This window comes from Misgurnus anguillicaudatus, chromosome 7, assembly GCF_027580225.2.
Source record: "Misgurnus anguillicaudatus chromosome 7, ASM2758022v2, whole genome shotgun sequence".
In the NCBI taxonomy this organism is placed as follows: domain Eukaryota; kingdom Metazoa; phylum Chordata; class Actinopteri; order Cypriniformes; family Cobitidae; genus Misgurnus; species Misgurnus anguillicaudatus.
Window position 1 is genome coordinate 27,277,128 of NC_073343.2, and position 22,507 is coordinate 27,299,634.

Sequence of the window (22,507 nt, forward strand, 5' to 3'; positions counted from 1 at the left end):
ACTTTTTTGTTTAATTAATTTAATAAAAAAAATTATGTACTGATTTAAACTGAACGCATAGTCACATTATGCACTGTATGCGTACACGCCTGCGTGGGAACAGTTTAAGTCAGAAACTGAGATGGCAGGACAGAGCTTAAAAATTTTGTGATGAAATGTGCAATTTCTGAATGCAGAACTTTTCAGTCATAAAAAACACCTGCAAGGCCTGAAAGAGATCAAGCCTCAGACAAGAAAAAGTAACGCAAAAGTAAATTAAAAGTAACATAAGCATTACTTCCATGAAAAGTAACTAAGTAACGGAATTAGTTACTTTTTTGGGAGTAACTTTGTAATGCATTACTTTTAAAAGTAACTTTCCCCCGACACTGCTTACGACAGTGAATACTACAACTAAGTGACAGTTCACCCCAAAATATAAATTCTGTCATGATTTAGTCACACCTACTCACTTTCTTTTGTTAAACTACACAGAGATTCATAAGACTGTACACGTGTGGCTTTTTCTCACAGTTATGATGAATGGCGACGGGAGCATCCAGGCATCTAAAGGGACACAAAAGCACCATAAAAGTATCATAAAGGGGCCAACACAGTCTTCAGAATTTCCCTTTTGTGTTTCCCAGATGAAAGAATGTCAAATGGGTTTGGAATGACATGATATGAAGAATGAAGTAGAGACTTGGACAATCTTCATGTGATTTGTTTTCATTCTGCCAAAACATGACAATTATGGTTATTTCCTGCAGGATACTGAAGGGAAAATAACCTCATCTCTTAACTCGGATTAAATATTGGCCGTGTGTTATGCCAAGCGAGTAACTAGATGGCTGGTGTTCTGGCTTCCAAGCCTCTGTGCCAGACTTCCTTGTGTTTTTGACTGCCGTTGTCTCATACGGCCATAGCTGCAAAATATCTCTTATAGGCTCTCAGTTGAGCCACTAATGGTTGCACGTGCAACAGGATTAGGATTAAAGATCTGCTCACGTTTCCAATCACACGAGAGGGAAAATCATAAGATAAATAGACTGTCAATGATGTCAACAACTTCTGTTCTAATAAATCCCAATGCAATTTTAGTATTACATTTACTTTTATGCATTTGGCAGATCCTTTACCAAAGCACCCTACAGTGCATTCAAGCTATACATACTATCAGTACATATGACCTTTGGGTTGCTAACGCAATGCTGTACTGAGTAAGCTACAGGATCCATAAAGACAAGAGGCAATTGGATCTGCTTAAACAAATTATTGCTAATAAAAAATAATTATGGTTTTGTACAGGGTTGTCCCTTAAATTTAAGGGTAAATATAAAGCTCTTCAACCACTGCTGACTCATACTGTAGCTAGCCATCGATTTCCTTGCAGCGCTTTGGCTCTAGTGTTGTTATTTATTGCCCTGAATGCAGGCCGAGGAATAAAAGTCACCCCTCCTTAATGAGAGATATTGACATGGCTGTTTTTGTATGTTATATGGCAGACCAGAGATGACTCGCATTGCCTCTTTATCTGGGGCTCTGTCCTATTACGCTACTGATAAGAATATCGAAACCATTTTATGCGACCAAAGTCATAAGTGACCCCCTCTTTTTTTTTCTCTTTCACAGACATCTCTTCTTTCGTGTTATTCTCGATCTTTTACATGAATGTCAGCTATCTTTTAAGTTTGTATGCTACATTGATTTGCTGTCAAGCAGTTTGTTTGTAGACTTATAGATGTGTAAAATAGGGGCCAGGTTTCATTTTGAATTATGTCAGTTTTAGTTGTGTTGCAAACACTGTGCACACAGAAAAGATGATACGTCATAGACAAGCATTGTGCAGTTTAAAGCTTTATAGTATAATATGTGACATAAGCAGGTGTTTTTTATTAAACTGTTTTTATTAGAGCAGATTATTTGCGACTAATCATTTGCAGAATAAAAGTTTTTGTTTACATATTAGTTGCGTGTGTAATGTGTATGATAATTATGTATAAATACAAGCACAGACATGCATGTATGTATATATTTACAAAATATTTGCATGTGTATAAACATTTATATTAGAGCTGCTTAACAATTATTCGCAACTAATCGTTTGCAAAATAAAGGTTTTTGTTTACATATTAAATTTGTTTGTAATGTGTATAAAAATTATGTATATATATAAATGCACACACATGCATGTATGTATATATTTACAAAATATTTGCATGTGTACATACATTTATATTAGGGTTGTCAAAAGATTATTCGCGATTAATTGCATACAAAATAAAAGTTTGTTTTGCATATATATTTCTGTGTAATATATAGTAATTACACAAACACACACACACACACACACAATATATATATTTTTATTGATGTATTTTTTATTTATTTATATATGTATTTAAAAATATATTAAAATCTACATATGTAAATGTTTCTTAAATACATACATGCATGTGTGTATTTATATTTACAAAATAATTACACACAGTGCACACACATATATTATGCAAAAACTTTTATTTTGTATGCAATTAATCTTTTGACAACCCTAATTTACAGTATATATTTACATATAATTTATATAATATATAAACATTTATTATCAATATTTTTTCCTTAATGTTATACATGCATATGTGTGTATTTATATATAAAAAATACACAGTGCACACATATATATATATATATATATATATATATATTATGCAACAACAACTTTTGTTTTGTATGCGATTAATCGCGATTAATCTTTTGACAACCCTATTTTATATATTTACATTTAATTTATATAATATATAAATATTTATTATATCAATTATTTTTCCTTAAAGTTATACATGCTTGTGGCTGTATTTATATATAAAAAATACTTACACACAGGGCACACATATATATTATGCAAAAACAAACTTTTATTTTGTATGCGATTAATCGCAATTAATCTTTTGATAGCCCTAATTCATATATTTACATGTAATTTATATAATATAAATATTTATTATATCAATTATTTTTTCCTTAGTTATACATGCATGTGTGTGTATTTATATATACAAAATAATTATACACAGTGCACACATATATATTATGCAAAAACAAACTTTTATTTTGTATGCGATTAATCGCGATTAAGCGTTTGACAGCCCTAATTTATATATTTACATATAAATATGAATATTTATTATAGCAATATATTTTTCTTAAAGTTATACATGCATGTGTGTGTATTAATATATGCATAATAGATGTTGATGTACTGTGTATAATTATTATGTAAACTAAAACTTTTATTCTGCAAACGAATAGTCACGACTAATAGTCAGCCCTAATTTCAATAGCCTAGTATACAATAATCATTGTGTCTACAAATAACAAAATATATGTCAAATGTTTCAAGGCCAAAGTGTCTGTACTACCCTCATTCATTTTCCAGTTCTGTACCCATGCATTTCTCTCTTTTGTGTCTATTTCTAATTTTCCAGTGCATCGAGAAACATCTGGGATAAAGCTGAAATAACATACCTAAAATACAAGGACATACATGCATAGTTAAAACATAACTGAGATCCAATGTAAGAGAAACGCTTGAATAATCAAATATAAGGGTGCGCTTTACTGGCTCATTTAGTCACAAGTAGTGCATTCTGCATTAGCAGTGCAAGGTGTCAATGACCTATTTAAAGCACACATGTCCTATTGAAAGCTATTGTGCTATTTTTACATTAAAAAGGTTTTCCTAAAGCTGTTTTGAAATATTCCACTGCCTCATTTCCCCTCAAGGCCTTCAAAAACAAAGGATCCTTTATAGTGGTGTCAAGCAGACAGGATTATTCAAATTTTGTTTCAAAATATGCTAATGCTTTTTCCAAAACACGGTGCATGTCTTTCATCTGGGATACAGTAAAATAGCTGTCTGTGTTTTGTGTGTCTGTCTATGACTGTGTACTTAAAGAAATGGTTAACCCCAAAAATGAAAATTTTATGAAACTGTATGAGTTTCTTTATTCTGTTGAGCACAAAAATATATTTGGTATAGCCACACAGTTGACGGCACTTCCATAGTAGGAAAAACAAATACTATGGAAGTCAATGGGTATTGTCAACTGTGTGCTTACCATCATTTATCAAAATATATTTTGTGTTCAATAAACTCATACAGGTTTAGAACCACATAAGGCTGAGTAAATGATGACAGATATGTCATTTTTGGGTGAACTGTACCTTTAAATTTTTTGGATTTGCTATCTGAGCATCTTTTATAGGTTAAGGTCACAGGGCCTGACATATGTTTTTTCTCAGACAACTTCCACTGTCATTATTGCGCACCATGCGCGACCCACCCTTAGAACAACACTACGGTTTATTTAAACCACACACCCTCCCTCTGTTCTTGGCCTTCTGTTATGTACGTACAATGCCTTGGGTTCTGTGTCCGGGCTTTCACACACACTGAGAAAGCATTGTGTCAGAAAAGAGAAAGCGGGGCCAGCATGAGTTAATGCCCTACTTTTTTCTCGCTGTGTGACTCAAACCCTTTGCGACTCCTTCGAATGCTTTAATTCCATCTTCTCCTTTGGATCAGCCGCCACCAGAACTTCCGATTGTTCGTATATCATTTCTCAGGGGAGCATGAGTCAGCACAGCTCTCGGTTAGTGCTCTACTCCAGCGTGCCTTATCCAGGTCGGTTCCTCATCTCTGTTTCGACTCTAATGCGCTCTTAGGGGCCGCCTCAGGGCAAGTAAAAATAGGCTTTTGGATGGTTTATACTGTACACGGGGCAAGAGGAATGTTTTGTGTGTGGAGAGTCTTATCTGTTGTTTCTCACTGCGGTTGACAGCAGGTCACCTGTGAGGCTGTGACTGAGTAAGTGGGCTTTTATACATTGCTCGGTCAGTTCAAGGAGCATGTGGACAGCATTTTTAAAAAAGCTAATATTGAGTCACTTGATGTTTTTTTTTATAGTTGCCATAAATGTGTTTTGTTATTGTTAAACGCAGTGTGCTGATTTAATGCCTGGCCTTATCAATAAATTATCATATTTAATTTTGTATAGCAATCCATAACGGCCTATTAGCATGGTGCTTCTGTATAGCATTGCATTAACAGCGCAAAAGGACATGGGTTCGAACCCAGGGAACACACATGCCGATAAAAAAATGTATATCTTGTAATGCACAGTAAGTCTCTTTGAATAAAAGCAAGCATCTGCCAAATGCGTAAATGTAGTTTATATATATATATATACTTTTATTAATAAAAATGTAATATAAAACTTTATTATAAGGTTGTATTGTGCAGAGTTTCATATAAATGTTCAACTGAAAACCAAATAGATATTTTAAATGAAAAATTAACAAAATAATAATAATTAAATAATAATGAATTATTATTAATAATACTTTTACTCACTCGATCAATTGCTTTTATGCAATTTTAAGCTTTTATTTATTGTTTTTTATTATTAAAGGTCCCATGTCACAGGATTTTTTTAAAGATGTAAAATAAATATTTGGTGTCCCTAGAGTACATATGTGAAGTTTAAGCTCAAAATACCCCACATACAATTTATTATAACATTTTAAACTTGCCACCTTGTAGGTGCGAGCAAAAATGTGCCGTTTTGGATGTGTCCTTTAAATGACATCATAAGGGGAGCCAAATTTCAATGACCTAATTTTTCATGTGCTTGCAGAGAATTATGGTTTACCAAAATTAAGTTACTGGGTTGCTCCTTTTTACATTTTCTATATTTATAGAAGCATTGGGGACCGAATGATATTGCTTAAACATAAAAGTCAGATTTTTATGCTATGGCCCCTTTAACATACTTGTTATCTTTTCTTAATATAAATGCCGCCTCCTTTGTTGCTGTGTTATCCAGTGCTAAAACAGTCTGATTTACTTACAATGCCATATTTTTTGTCATTTGAAGGAATAGTTTAGCCAAATATGAAAATTGACTCATAATTTACTCACCCTCATGCCATCCTAGATGTATATGACTTTATTTTTTGAGTTGAACACAAAAATTTTGTTTAATTTTTAATTATATTAAAATATTGTCTTCTGATATGGGGCTCGTGGATAAGTGACATATTGATCAGTTAATATTTTTATAACTGTCTAACTTTTTGCAGGATATCTTAAGAGAAATGCAATATAATATACACAACTATATTATCAGTGGTATATAAAACCCTTACATAATGAAATGTTATGTTTTTATTACCATTTTATCTACAAAACACCATGGGTCCCCTTAAGCCAGGTACACACCACAAGATAATCGGGCTGAATTTGACCCGATTTTCCACTTTACAATCCTAGGTAAAGTCCCTATCGTCTTCAGGGTTGAGCCTATTATCTCATCAGATTTTCCTGTGGTGCATGGTTTGTTAATAGCGTCTGAATCTGCTCAGAAGCACGTCGGGGATGCCTCGATTGCAAACCGTAAATATTCAACATGTTTATCAGAAATCTTGTTGTGTGGAAGTAGAATCCCGAGGACAAACGCACACACACGCTTTAGATTGTTATGTGAAACGAAATGATACCCAATCAGAAAGCAAGCTGATGACATTTCTTTATACCTGTTGTTTGCCATGTTTGTTTACTGTGAAGTCACGTTTGGCCGCGAGAGATATTCCGAGATCTCTGCGAGATTTCCTGTGTTCTCAGTGGAGACTCGCATTGTTTTTGAAGTTAATCTGATGGTGCGTGGTATGCTGTCATGACCACATAGCGGCACTCCACACAAGAACTGTTAAAGGGTTAAATTGTTTTTTTTCCATCATTTTTGTGGTTACTAAGTGGTCTCATGCTGCTTGGGTTGACACGCGTCTGGAGGTCTCGCGCGTCTAGTTTGCGTGATCAGGATCAGCTCAGTCTAGTTTGCGCAAATGGCGCGAATTGAGCGTTTCCGCAGGAACGCAAGCGGAGTCGCAAAAGCCTATGGAAGGCCCTCCCATGATGCGAATTTCCACGTGAATGTCTCTATGACTGGAATTTCACACGCGAATGAAGCGAGTAAACATAAAATGTTCAAACGGCAAACTAGACGCGCTACACGCGAATTTGACACGCCAAATGCGACTGGTGTGAACCCACGGTCAGATGATGAGGTGTTAGTCCTGTGGAGGCTGCCGTAGCTTCTCTATGCGTTTTGAATGGGAGAAGTGAGCTGTTGAACTGGGCTGTTGCCCAGATGCCGCTAAAATCAACACTTTAATGCTTTCATGTTTAATTTATATCAGTTGTTCATCAATTAAATATAAATACAGGTGAAATGAACACTAGGAATTATAAAAAAATAGCAAGCATGAATCAGATTGGGACACAATGCAAACCAGATTCAAACCTGCATTTCCTGCATAAGCACCATGGCTCAACATGCCTGTAGCATGCGTGCTAACCACTAAGCCATGGTTTCAATCAGTGACTCATTTTCAAGACTTAATCATTCTTCTGTTTTAATCCCAGAACAACACACAAGCTCTATTTTCATTAGTCTTGACCATGAAGAAATCCCAGCGTTAAGCTTGTGCACTTTCTCACAGACCACAGGAATAAACCCTGATCAGGATCAGCTCAGTATCTCCTTAATCCTCGCTCAGCTCTGCCGCCTCGAGTGCCCAAACAATAAGACATGGTGCTTGTTCGAGAGCCCTTGGTTTTACGCCACTGAGCAGGGTGGTAGTGATGGGGGGTTGAAATAGACCCTGCCTCTGTGGTTCACACGTAGCTGTTTTCTCTACTTCCCTGCTGTCTGCAGAGAACAGATTAAGAGGCAACATTGAGAACATCTTTGCATCACTTGGCAGTGCCCAGTCTCTAGTCTCTCTGTGGGGTTGGAGGCTGGTGCGATTAATGAACATACATGTTCAAGATGCCGGGAGCAATAACAGCTTCTGCAGTGTAATTTTTTAGGAAGTGGTGCAGGGAATGGAAAACCTGAAAGAAATATAGGCAATATTTTAAAGGGGACATATCATGAAAATTATCAGACTTTTTCCATGTTTAAGTGCTATAATTGGGTCCCGTTGCTTGTATTAATAAATGTGAAAAGATCAACCCAGTAACTTAGTTTTGGTAAACCATTCTCTACAAGCATGTGAAAAAATGGGTCATTGAAATTTGTCTCCCCCTGTTATGTCAGAAGGGGATAATACTGCCCATTAATCTGCACTATCCAACCACTGCACTGCCATTAGTGCAGTGCAGAGATCAACTTATTTGCATTTAAAAGGCACACCCAAAAGGACACCAAATATTTATTTGACATCTTTAAAGAAAAGCCATTTGGCAAGAGCTCAGCACTGTTATTTTATCCCCTATGTCAGGGGTCTTCAACGTTTTTTGGGTCGCGGACCCCTTAGATGAAAGAGGCATGGAGCAGGGACCCCCTAATACTAAATGTGTAAAACAGAGATATTTAAGTAAGCAGTAAGGTACGAGAGGCTGCCTTTTCGTATTAGGCACAACGCAAAGTGGAGTAAAGTACAACTGATGACCAATCAGAATCAAGGACTGGAACTGTTTTATATATAGAAACAAACCATATTGTCACACAGCCATGATATTAACATGCATCATTTTTTTGTTAAAGTAGAGTTTGTTTTTATATTAATATAATAATAATAATAATAATAAAAATAAAATAATATTATTTTAAGGCATTTGCAGTGTAATATATTTTCATTTGACTGTGAATTGGACAAGGGCTTTCAGTTTATAAAGATGACTGATCATGGTGAATGGCACAAAGACTCTATTCTGGTGGGGATAGAGGTTGTGCTACTTTATAATTTTGAGGTCTGTTGCCTTTCTCGTGTATCATCTTTGTCACGAGTTTAAGTAACGCAGGTTTATTTTCTGCATAGCTTAATATCAGACTCATGAGAACAACATGCAACGAGTCCGCGCGCATCTCTTTGGGGAAACTTTTTGAGAGGCGGATTTCAACCTGACTATAAATCTTGCACAAAGCACCATCACGGCGCACGTTTCATTCATTTTTAAATGCGAGCGATAGTTTTGTCACAATTTAAAATGCAGACGCGGTGTGGTGTAATTTGCCTGTTGAATTAGCGCTTTAAATCTGAACCGCATGAAACAGCCGTCCAAGTTCAGAAATATAGAAGAGACAACATGTCGCAATGATTCTAAAATGACATTCTGAAAGAAAGACACACATAAGATTTACCTGTTTTATGATGACATTTCTGTCGCTACTGCTGCTTCCTGAGTGGACATTTATAATCCAGATATTTTATTTTGGTCCGCTGGCTAAACTGAACGCGCGTCTTCAAACCTATGCGGCCATGCACGTGCACAACTTAAAGGGGACATGTAACGTTTTGTACATGTATTTTAAATTTTTTACCAAAAAATAGCTTGTAGTTAAACATCATTTGGCGGACCCCCTGCAGTTCCGTCACGGACCCCCTGGGGGCCGCGGACCCCCGGTTGAAGACCCATGCCCTATGTTACCTTTTACTAATAATTATTAGTGATGCACCGATGTATCGGCCGCCGATGTTTATCGGCCGATTTTTGATGAATTTGAAACCATCGGCAATAGCACGAGAAAGGTCGATACCGATTGTTTATTAATTAACTGCATAAAGAAATCCATTATATGTAAAAAAAAAAATGAGTTAATGTTGTTAATAAAATAAATGCTGAATAGCAAAAACCACTTTTAAAGGTTGTCATGCTGTCTTATTATATTTGTTTTAGCTTAATTTGTGCCTCTCTTATTATGTTGGTCAGTTGAATGTTAATTAGATTCAATCCATGTTCAGTAAAAATTATTTGATGCAGAAATAAACTAGCTAATAGACCAACTGTATAGCAGAGATGGGGACTCGAGTTTGAGACTCGGACTCGAGTGCGACTTAAGTCGCACACACAGTGACTTCAGACTCGACTTGAGACTCGACCCTCAAAGACTTCAGACTCGACTCGGACTCGAGCCGCGCGACTCGTGAACAATGTTTATTTTTAGGAAACGTCTGATGAGCTCGCTGTCATAGCTCCCTCCGTTACCTACAACCTGCCCACAACGTAACACGTGACGTATCTGCTCCGCGAACATAGTTACATGAATGCACCGGCCGCTGCTGTGGCATTCATCCGAAGCTTTGGGTAGTGCTGTGACGGATCCGCGGTTCGGCTAACATGCGATTTGCGGATTAATATGCAATTTAAATAGGGTAAGTTTATCACTGTTTCTAAGGCTTGCAATTGTTTAAATGGTTAAACAATTTAACCGCAAAAAGGCGCTCAAGTGAGCAGATTTCTGTACGCACATGCGGTTAAGTGTGTCCGGTCCAGCTCCAGAGTTGCGCTACTTTGTGTCATACTGTAGTGTAGTCCATCAACATACATTTGCTGAATAGAGCAATGAAAAACAACGTAACGTTTTTATGTAAAGCGACTGCTGCATCTTCTTCCTGAAGCGCTCCGCCTGTGTTTGAGCAAGCGTTTAATTAGTGCCCTCAGTAGTGTACATACAGAGAGAAGTGTTTCAAAAGTTAAGCCAACATAAAATCTTTCTTTTCTGGACAAGGCACATACATACACGCAAAATGATCTCACAGTATTCTTTTTCTAATAAAACATTTTTGTTTATGTCTTAAGAAACCAGTCAGAAACCAGTCTGGGCTTATTTGTTCTTAATAAAGAGACAGTAACCTCAATTAACCTACTTAAGTCTGTGTCATTTATGTTAATCAAACAACCCAAGACAAACAGAAAATCACTTCTGCTCAAAAATAATAATAATAATATTTAATTTGTACAATAAAGACAGTGTTATAATCCATTTAATTTAATTTCTGTACATAATGCTGATTTTAGTCCTTACTTAATGTACAACTATGTTCTTTTTTATAAATGTTTATAATTTCTTTATTTGTTATTAGAGTTTTATTTGTTACAGCGAGACTTGAGACTTGACTTGGACTCGAGCCCAGAGACTTCAGACTTGACTTGGACTCAAGCTCAAAGACTTCAGACTTGACTTGGACTCGAGCTCAAAGACTTCAGACTTGACTCGGACTTGAGCTCAGAGACTTGTGAACATCTCTGCTGTATAGTATTGTATACAAGTGTTTAATATCGGTATCGGTATCGGGCGAAGTTGTCTGTTTAAATCGGTATCGGCCCAAAAAAATCCTATCGGTGCATCTCTAATCATCGGTGCATTAATAATCATCATTAGTGCTGCAAAATTCTTTTTGATAACTTGTTCAGTTTGAAATTATGATATCCTTTCCACACTGTAAAAATGAAATTACAGTAGCCATGTATGTGTTGTAAACCAAAATACAGTAATTATGCCGTAAGTAACAAATACACTGTAAAAAAATTCTGTAGAAATGACAGTGTTACTGGCAGCTGTTTGGCAGTAACTTACTTTAGATTTAAATTTGTTATTTAATGGCAAGAGTTTTTAAAGTTAAATAAATATTAACAAGTCTTTATCTTTACAGAATGAAACTACAATAACAGCCTCATGCAAAGCATTCTGGTAACCAGAAATCATCATCAACCTTTTTCTGTTTTTTTTTTTTGCTTCAGATTTTGTTTCCCAGAATGTATGTATTTTAGTTTTACTCTGTAAAGACAAATACTTGTTTGAACAAGTGTGAAATGTTGCCAGTAAATAACATTTAAAGTTGCAACTAGCTGCAAGTAATACTGTAATTTCTATGGATTTTTTTTACAGTGTACAGTGAAATTACTTTACAGGTATATGCTTCTACGGCTGCCAGTAAGTTACTGTAAAATTTGCAACCTTTTTACAGTGACATTTATGCATTTGGCAAAGCTTTTATCCAAAGGGACTTGGATAAAACACTGCATTACAAGCTATACATTTTTTAACAGTATGTTTCCTGGTTTTAAACCCATGACCTTTTGCACTGCTTACCGCTAAGTTATGTCTGAGCTGTGCTGTATCTACTATTATTCTGTAATGTGGAAAAAATCGAAATCAGGAATAAGGGTTTCCAAACTTGACTGTATATTTATTCGGTACTGTATATTTCCAGTCATAGTGATTTGAACATATCTGCTGTGAGGGTTTTTAATAAGAAAAGTTTGTCACCTTTAAGTTGATTACATTTTGACCTGAAGAAAGATGTTGCTGATGTCTGGAAGATTCTTAAAACTCTTGCTTTCCCATGGGGATAATTTGGCTCCACTCATCACCTCTTCTCTGCTTTCTCCTGTTGTTTCCACACCAGAGTTCATGAATGAGGTCTCTGAAAAGATCTTATGCATCTATTTTTAGCTCCTAAGTCCTATTTACTAAAGACCGGCTTTTACCTCGCTACGCACCTGTAATCTGGTAAATTGCTTGCCAGCACAGCATGTGTTTTGCGGCTGTGCAAGACGACACACTTTTACAATCACCAGAATTTCCAGATGGGTACCCCAGGAACTGACCTTGGATCTGTAACCTCAGTTTGCAAAAACAAAGCGGTGGGGAAAGCAGGCATGCAAAGTAATCCTTTCAAAGCACACAGAAACCTTTCGCTCACTGTCTCTTGCACGCCCTGACTGTGTCTCACAGCACGGACTCTATGTAAGACTCAAAGGCCACTTCACTGATGAGGATAGTTGTTGAAAACTAGCTCTGGGTGGATTCTCTTTGAACCTCCCTGAGGCCAGATGCACTTTTGTATACTCTGTGCTTGAGGGCTTGGATGTATGAGACGGACGAGAAAGGTTAGTTAACATTAGTTATTGCAATAGTTATTATTGAAAATTTGTTTAAAAACATTTTGAATTTGGTTTATGTATGTATGACATATTTTACAACCAACGTAAAAGTTGTATTAGGTAATGCAATAACTAAGTTTAATAAAAAATAAACTAAGAATGTAAGAAAAAATAAACTAAGAATGTATAGGCTTATAGTATATTTATAAACTGTCAGAAAAAAGGTAGAAAAGCTGTCACTGGGGCGGTACCATTAAAAATAGGGTGCATATTTCCTTAAAGCTAGATATTGGTACATATCTGTACTTAAATAGTACATATTAGGACCTTTTTAAAGCGTACCGTAGCTTTATTTCTGACAGTGTACACTAAGGGGATAGTTCATCTAAAAATTAAAATTAATTTAAAGTATGAAAGTCATCAGTTTCTCAACTTCATTAAATTTCAAACAAACATATTTAAATCATCCATATGACTCAAGCAGTATATAGGATTTAGTGTTTAAATAGTGTATAAATACTATATTTAGTGTATAAATAGTGAATAAATCACATATAAGTACTATATTTATTATATATAAATTGTATTCATAATAAATTTACTTTAAATAAATAGTTAACATAGTGTAAGTAATAAAAATAGGGTCCTATCATACACCCGGCGCAATGCAGCGCAAAGCGCGACACAAGTGATTTTTGCTAGTTTCATTGTTGGCACGTTGCTATTTTGAGGCAACTAAAATAGACTACGCCATTGACCTACTAAATTCTGGTCTAAAGTCAATGGCGCAATATTGTTTTTGTTATTTATAGAGCACATTAGTAATATGCACAAAAACGCGCGCTTGCTTATCACACACATGGATGCGCAGCAGCACACAAACGTTTTCAAGTATAAAAAATGAAAGGATTTAAATGTAAAAGATTATTATTGAGTCTCTTGGACATAAATGAGGGCCGATTACCTTACGTTAGAAGGTGTAAAGCCCTGCTTCACCTGTAGCTTGGTGAATGTTTTGCTTTAAACTAATGCAAATATTGCATTTATTTTGAAAAGTTTTTTTTTTTAAATGCTACCTCACGGATTTATTGTATATGATGACTTTGTACCTGTGGATATAGTGAGATGAGAACCTTTTTTTAAGGAATGGTTTTCAAAACACCCAGGGGGCTGTCCAAGTTCTGAAATGTTTCTGCTCTCCACACGTGTAAATTATTCTGTGAGATTACTCTGATCATGTAGGCTATCCATGACTGAAAGAAAACGACTTTTAAAGAGAACCAAAGATTTTACTAAAAAAAAAAAAATTTCAATATAAATAAAAAATTTAACATCTTCCTCCGCTTAGTTTTTTAGTTTTTCAAATTCTGCCATCTAAATAGGGAATCAGCATGGCGCGAGCGCAAATGGCTTTTAAAGGGTATGAGAGATGAAACTCTCATTGGTTTATGTTAAGCCCAAAACACACCCATTACTCATTATGGGAATAGGAACAACCCTTTTAGACTGTGCACTAGGCGCACAAACCATTTTTCCCGTTGTTAAATTAGTAATAGTGGATTTGGACACGCTCTTTAAGACTGTGTGTCGTGCACTTTAGACCATGCACTTAGATCGTTACAATAGTGCACTTAGTGTATAAATAGTATATTTATACACTTAAGGAATAGCTCACATGGTCACTGTCGATGTGCCAATCTTTGCAACATGCTGCTGCTGGGACTAATTTATGGAGAGATCAGTGTTGGAGTGATTCAGCTGGTAGCTTCAGACGTAGTGAGAGATTACAGATGAATTATTAATCAGGCTCCAGCGCTTTGAGGCTAAGACATTAAAGAGTTCATTTTGCTTTGATAATCCTCCATCCCTTTCTGCTCTGCATTTGTGTGTGCAGTGAAATCAGACTGGCACCAAACACCATCCTGGAAATTCATGCTGGTCTAAGCTGATCTTGTTTTGAGATTGAACCGCTGTTTGTTTTTTGGTGTGCTTGTGTAAATATCGACCAGATGTATGCACAATCATCTACAACTCTAGCTGGCATATTAGGGATCACAACTTTTCCAAAGAAACCTGAAGTTAAAGATGGAGATTGGTCTAATGCAGTCACAGAGAAATAGATAGAGATCAAATTCATGGGCAGTGTGAGAATAGACATCATGTGCATCCTCAGTCTTTTTTCTAAAACGCGTTTGGAGATATGGATGCCCACCAAATCTGTTTGCTAGAAGTTTTTTTTTGAAACAATGAACAAGAATTTCAATCTGTGTCTATTCATGCTGCACTGATATATTCCTGCTAATGCTTTTTAATGTGGTCAGAGGACACGCTCCCTAAAGCTCATTTGCAGTCATGCGTAGTCGAGAGGTTCAGCGGACTGCATTAACATCTTAGTAATGTCATTAAATATGTTTAATTGTGCATTTGCATTGTCTTTACTGAGCACCCATGTGGTATTTTGTAGAATGAGGCATTATTTGGAAAGCTTGTAAAGTGCATTGAAGTGTGTAAATTGTTCACCAGCATCAACAAACAGAGTAGGAAAATAATTATTGTTTCCCAAAAACGCCTTTCCCCATTCACCTAAGAGTACCTTATTAATAGTTATGCATATTAAGCTTGGATAAAAAAAGTATTTTAACATAAAAAATGACGCACTTTAGCTAAAGAGTTTGCATTTGAAAAGGGAACCAGTTTTATGCTATTAAGCAGATGTGACAGCATTTATTGTGTTGGTTATTTGCACCGTGCCACCATTGGAAAGAAAATTCAGAAAGATTGAAAACTGGGTTTGTATTCGGAGACGAGATGAAACAATCTCCCCACGGAGCTTTTGAAAGGAAAATTGAGCCGTAGCCATGGGAAACCTTCAATCAATGATTAATTTAATCTATCAAAGCAGCAATTTCTTACCAAACAGCATGAAGTTTAATTTTTAGCAATCATATTTTATTAGTAAGACAAGTCTTGAAGTTGCTTTGTGTGTGCTGATTCAACGTTCATGTGGGGATTCGCCTTTTTGTGTTCCCGTGTTCATAATTACAGAGTTGCATTCGTAATTTAGAATGCATTTAAAAGACCCAAATAGCATTAATTCATTAGTACAGTGGTTGTATGATTGTATTGTTAGTTATGTTTAACTAAAGACCTCAAAGGGCTTTTAAAGTCTACATAGGGGTAAAATGAGCCACTATATTTAGGTAAGTCAAAACCGAGAGTTATCAGGTACCTGACAGGGTGAAATAGTCATAAAGCAGCTTATCTTCAACAGAAGATTCATTCATTAATGACTATGATCGTTTATGCAGGATAGCAGTTGAATTTTAAGTGGAATGGCTGGAGGCCATTACATGCGCTGGGCGGGTGTATGTAATTATTCAGTTCAGCTGGGGTAGGGAAACATCGGATGATTGAATGTTTGCAACGGGAGGTACTTATCTAAATTTCTGTTTCAAAACTATCCATTTATTATATAGCCCGAAGGTTTCCATCTGTCACTTATTCAAGCTGATGTGACACACAGTTGGCATTTTCGTAATCATGTCACATTCGCTACAGTATGAATTCACATTTTGAATGCTGTATGACTAAAGGTTAATTCATAACTGAGTAAATTGCTATTAATCAAATTGCTTCTGGCAGAACCAATATACATTCACTGACAGTAAGTTCTAATAGTGTGTCAAGGGGGCATCCCAATACTGTATGGGCTTGTTAAGTCATGATGTAAGGAATAATGTTTCTGGGTCCGAGCCTTCACTCATTTCAATAGAGGATATTATTAAGGGTGGTTTCAATAGTAGGGGACTATTCTCTGCATATCACTGCATAATATCATTGCGCCTGCATCAGCCATGGTACAGCAGCAAAGTCCTTGATTATATTACGCCAGAATGAGATATAGACGGTTTCAGCAGTAACAACATTAACAACCGGCTTTTGTGGAAAACATGTAATTTCTGTAAACTCCGCTAAGAATAAATAACAACAAAATCTGTTTATTAAAGTAGTTTATTTATATAACAAGCAAAATAAACAACACGTAGATAATAGGGGTGTCATGATTCTCCAAATCATACGTCCGATGAACGTACGTCCATTTATAGTTACTACCCATATCATACCCAGTCTCACAAGGATCATGTTATAGTAATTTTTGATTTTTTTGTGATATTATCAGGAATATACTCATTTTTTGTGATCGTATAACGAATTCCTGTTTTCGTGTGATTATCACGTATTGGTTACTCAACTGCTTTTTCCTATTTTCAAACCATTGTTGCTTTGGTTTAGGGTTAAATTTGGTGCTTGCATTAAAATGTCACTTTATGTATTGGTTTATAAAAAAAAATTATGTGTCGCCTGTCGTTAGGGTTAGAGTTGGGTTTGGCTAAGGATGTCATTTTATGTAACTCTAACCCTAAATCGAAGCGACAATGGTAAGAAAATATGACAAAACAGTTGAGTTACCAATACGTGATAATCACACGAAAACAGGAATTCGTTATACAATCACAAAAAAAGCGGGAAACTCGTGATAATATCACGAAAAAAGAATAAAATGTACGTGAATATAAAGAAATTTCATGAGACTGGGCTGCCATATCGGCCTAGAAAATCGCAACTTTAAATTTTCCGTCGGTCTTAGTACATGGTGTAACTACAGAAAAGTCAAGTTTTAAATAGGAAAAATATCGAAACTCTTTGGTTATTTTTTAGTGTGATGCTAATGGTCTAATCAGATTCAATGGATTATGCTATAAGCTATGCTAAAAGTGGTACCGCCAGACCCGGAGATCGGCTAAATGGATTCCAAAACAGTAAAAATCAAATGTTTAATCCTAGGGGAGCTGGCAAATGAGCATATTTTCAAAAAAGTGGAGTGTCCCTTTAAGTAAAAAATGACTTGCACTCATATATCTTAAAATATATTTGTGCCATTGTTTTCTCTCAAGATGCACACAGTAATGTTTTTTTGTAGGTAAAAACTACTTAAATGTCCTCATGGCTTAATCTAAACCCCCATATTAAATCACGCCATATTTGATCTTACAGTGCTGATTTGTATGTTGCCACAGATGTGTGACGTATCAATTGCCAAATAAGCTCAAAATATAATTTTTCACAAATGTATGGTTTCGCTTTAGCAGACGTTTTTACCCAATGGCGTCATTTGGATTGTTAATGGATGAATGTGCTTTTTGGAGGTTCGTCATGGTGACTACAAGAAAATAACATGATGATATTTTAATATAAAATGATTCATTTGTTTTCAACAAACAAAATGAAGTCATACACATCTAAGTTGGCATGAGGCTGAGAGAATTTTCATATTTTGGTAAACTGTTCCTTTAACTTCTTAATACACCAAAATCTGATAAAACACCTGCTACACTGATGGTGTATAAACATTACAGCAAACTCATTACAGCACATTACAGCTATTTTAGGGTACATTACTGTACCTTAAGGACCTATTGTGTACCGTACAGTTAAATGTTTTGCACCCATAACATTAATCTGGCACAACATTGGTCCTTAAAGGTACACAATAGGTTTTAGGGTATAATATTGTACCTCAAAAGGTACAGACAATAAGAAATCTCCTCACATTTTTTTTTTGTAATACTCTTATGATCTCAATAACGTGCAATGAAAAGACCCCAACAGATGTGGTTTAAAATGCTTTTTACGGACACTATTGCTCATAAATCTAATTAAAAACACTATACCACATTTTAACATTTTTACTGCATTAATTTCCAACTGCTTCCTGTTAGTATATAATTAATGAAGATGTTTTGTTGGTCTCTTGGGAATCTGAAAGCAATAAATTGCATTAATGTTTCATACCACTGATTGTACAAAGCCATACGATCATCTGGTTGACTGTTAACTGCCCTGTTATGTGTGTGAGAGTGTTACAGTGTTTCTTTGGGTCACCAGCTGTTAAGGAAGGGCGTAGCGAGCCATCAGCAAGTTAATATGTGATGAAGAGGGACATGTTAGGCCATTCCCAACTGACTCTTTCAAAAGCACCCCGCTGGATAAGATGTTTGTCTTAAAATGCCCGGGTCACCTCGGGTTGTTTTAAACTGGAGTGGACTGGATTAATAACAAAGTGTGATGGCTTGATATTTTTAGTCTTTCTTTGACATTCAGGCACAAATAAAGGTTCTAGTTAGAAAATATTTTATAACCTGATGCCTTTGGAAATGTTATACAAAGAAGGTTTTGTTCTGTAGTTCGTTAGAAGTCTGTCTATGGATCAACAAAATAAACCGAATGCCTGGACCTGTACATGTTACACTATTATATATCAGCATTAGTGTCTTATATGATTTTATGTGTTTGTTATAGATGACAGTGCCTCAGCAGCGAGCAGTATGGAGGTGACGGACCGGATCTCTTCCCTGGAGCAGCGGGTTCAGTTGCAGGAAGATGAAATTCAGCTGCTTAAGTCGGCACTGGCTGATGTGGTGAGGAGGCTGAACATCTCAGAGGAGCAACAAGCCATGCTGAGTAGAAAAGGACCAACCAAAGGTACCACACACACACTGTGGAGATGGATGGATGGATAGATTAATAAGAACAACATGAGAGGGAACAAATAATGACATAATTTTTGTATAAACTGTTTATTAATTGTTTTTATCCTATCCCATGTTTAAGCTTTAGTCATCACTCTTTTCATTGGCTTTTTATGCTTATTTTGCCTCATCCAATATGCTGTTGTCCTCTTATACTATGTGCTGTATAGAAGCAGCAGTGAGGAGAGACTCCCCCTCCTCTGACAGCAGTGTTGGGAAGTCAGGTAGGCAAAGGGGCTTTTAGCTTCATTTGCCAGGAATGATAAACTAATACAGAGAGCATTGAATAATGCCGTAACTGGTGCTCTGCACTCATTCACCAAAATTGCATGAATGCTTTTTGATATTAATATTGATAAATTTTCTTTTTTGTCTTTCACACCCAAGAATTGTACATAGTACAAGTTTAAAGATATACATTATAATGCACAGCCTAAGAATGTATTGTTTAGTTCTTGATAATAAAAGCTATAAAAAATTACTGATTCAGATATGGAAGTATGAAAAAATATCAAATTTCACTAAAATTCATATATGACTAAAGTACACTCAAATAAATTAGAAAAATTGCACCTGTTGCAGCCATGGTACGGAAGCAAAGTCCTTGATTATTAGGCCGGAATAAGAGTATAGTTAGCTTGATCTGCCCAGAAAATCGCAACTTTTAATTTTCGATCTGTCTCGTTCACGATGTAACTACAGAAAAGTCACGATTTAAATAGGAAAATATCGAAACTCTTTGGTCATTTTTGAGCGCGATGCTAATGGTCTACTACGAATCAATGGATTATTCTAAGCTATGCTAAAAGTGGTAGTGCCAGACCCAGCGATTGGCTTAGAAAATCAATCTATTTTTTAAAAATAGTCTCTTTAACTAAAAAACGGCTTGCATTCATATCTCAAAATATATTAGTGCCATTGTTTTCTTTCAAGATGCAAACAGTAATGTTTTTTATAAGGTAAAAGCTACTTAAATGTCTTAAATTAGTGTCTTAACTACTTAAATAAGTGTTTTACTAAAATTCAGTTTGCCTACAGATAATAAAAGGTATTATCTCTGCCAAGCTTAAAAAGTACAGTAAATTGTAAACGAATAAAATTATCAATTTTAAAATTATCCCATACAAATGATGTAGGTTTGGAACAACATGAGGGTTTATTAAAAATGACAGAATTATTTTATTTTGGGTTAAACTAATTCAAGTCCAGACATCTACTACATTTATGTTCATGTACGGGTAAAATAAGTGTGGAACACGTCACCATTTTTTAGTAAATATATTTTTAAAGGTGTAATTGACATGAAATTTTCACCAGATGTTGGTAACAATCCATGCAATCCATGCATGCAAAGAAATTAAACCATGGATCAGGGCTCGAAATTGCGACCATTTTGGTCGCATATGCGACCGAAATTTAATCTGTGCGACCTTAAAATATATTTGGGAGCATTTGTGCGACTACCCATTTTGTTGTGACGCGAGTTGATTGTGATCCTGCGTGCTGGCGCTGTCCCAGGTTCAGTGTTCTCTCCAACGATACATAACCAATCAAATTTCACCATTAAGTTCTTGCGTTTAATGAAGACCGCAGATTGGCTAATATGAGCGTCAGTCATTCCTTGTTTCAGTGAAGCGCGGCAATGTGAAAAGACGAACGCGTCGCGAGCATGACGAGAGCGAGACGATTACAGCCAAGGTTATTACTGTTTCTTTGACGACGATCGGGATTCAAATGTAACTCCACCACCGGAAAATACGAGTTGACGTTAAACCTTTTAGAGAGAGTGGCTTAAAGATTTCGAGTGTCTATGAAAATGTAACTGTTTACTGTAAATCCTGTAAAACGGTGTTAATGGCGGAATCAAAACATTTTAAGCGCCAGACGTACCTTGCTTAAACATAGCGAAAGTGCCAAAAATACAAGACGTGTCATGACAAATGTGTTTATTATTGATGGAGACACCGACCTGTCTGTCAGTGTGTTTAATGGTGTATGTGCGCATGCGCTGGTGAATGGACATTCGACAAACATCCTTTTGGTCCATGTTGCTGTGGAATACGACAATGCTGATGGTATGTTTTTGTTGTATTTTTTAAAACATTGCCTATTTAGTAGTAAAAGCATCCTGGTAATGCAGTTATCAATACCAATATATATTAGCCTTCTATATTAGGGTCACTTTTGTAATGTCACAATTAATCAGTGTTTTACGTGTTTGCTAGATTTTCTATGTAATCTTAATCATGTTACCTGTAATTGTTAAATTATTATTGCTGCTATACTATTTCAACAGCATTTGGGTATTAATTTAGGAATTTATGCAGCAAAAAATAAAATAAAATAAAATAGAAGACCAACTTTTAAATGCTGGCCAAAGGACGTGTAAAGCCCGGTGGTGGTGTTTTATTTTTAATAAAATAAATCTATTAACATTTACATTGTAGTTGTGGTACTTTTTAATTTTTGGATGGATGCGCCTAAATTTTTGCTGGTGCTCCTAACTCTTTAAAGTTAGGAGCACCAGTGCTACCAAATAAAAAAGTTAATTTTGAGCCCTGATGGATTATAGATTACACATAAATTAAGTTATGTGTAATCATATGAAATGACACAGGCAGAAGTATTGGATCCCTAAGAAAAGAAGGTCCAAAGGGCATGGAAAGCCAATCTTGCACCTTGTCAGTGCAAATAATAACATCTGGTTAAATCCCAACTGATGGCCTACTTTTGTACAAAGTATTAAATACATTACAGTAAGCATGCTCAATACTTTTCCCTGTGTCATTTTTCATTATTACATATTTATGGATACCTTTATGGTAAAAATTATCTATTTTTTTGCATGCGTGAATTGTATTGGTTATTACCAACATCTGGTAAAAATTTCACGTCAATACCTTTAGAAATATGTTGAAAATTGTTGTTGAAATCACTATCGGAAAGGTTGTTTTTAAAAAAAAAAACATTTTTGCAAAAAATAACAATAGAAACCATCACAGAAATTCCAATGGTTTCCATAACAATACCATTAGGAACCATTAGCTTTTACCATTAAAACAATTACAAAATTCTTGGGACATATTGCAGTAGGATTTAATGGTCCCAACAATATAACCCAACACATACCAATAGACATCCACAGGGACCTTTAAAGTTTCCATTACAACCAATAAAATTCCCATTTAAACCGTTAAATCCAATA

The 22,507-nt window shown here is 35.6% G+C and overlaps 1 protein-coding gene across 12 annotated transcripts in view; it reads left to right on the forward strand.

Moving 5' to 3' along the window:
• Positions 1–22,507, forward strand: part of eml1 (EMAP like 1) — a 75,658-nt gene that overhangs the window by 24,921 nt on the left and 28,230 nt on the right. For 7 of the 12 annotated variants that reach the window (XM_073869672.1, XM_073869671.1, XM_073869673.1 and 4 more), the window contains 2 exons: positions 19,073–19,255; positions 19,473–19,526. In XM_073869672.1, coding sequence (XP_073725773.1) covers positions 19,073–19,255; positions 19,473–19,526 — 237 coding nt within the window. Of the gene's footprint in view, positions 1–4,526; positions 4,664–19,072; positions 19,256–19,472; positions 19,527–22,507 lie in introns of those variants that run through there. The other 5 variants (XM_073869675.1, XM_073869678.1, XM_073869680.1 and 2 more) reach the window with 2 other exon arrangements.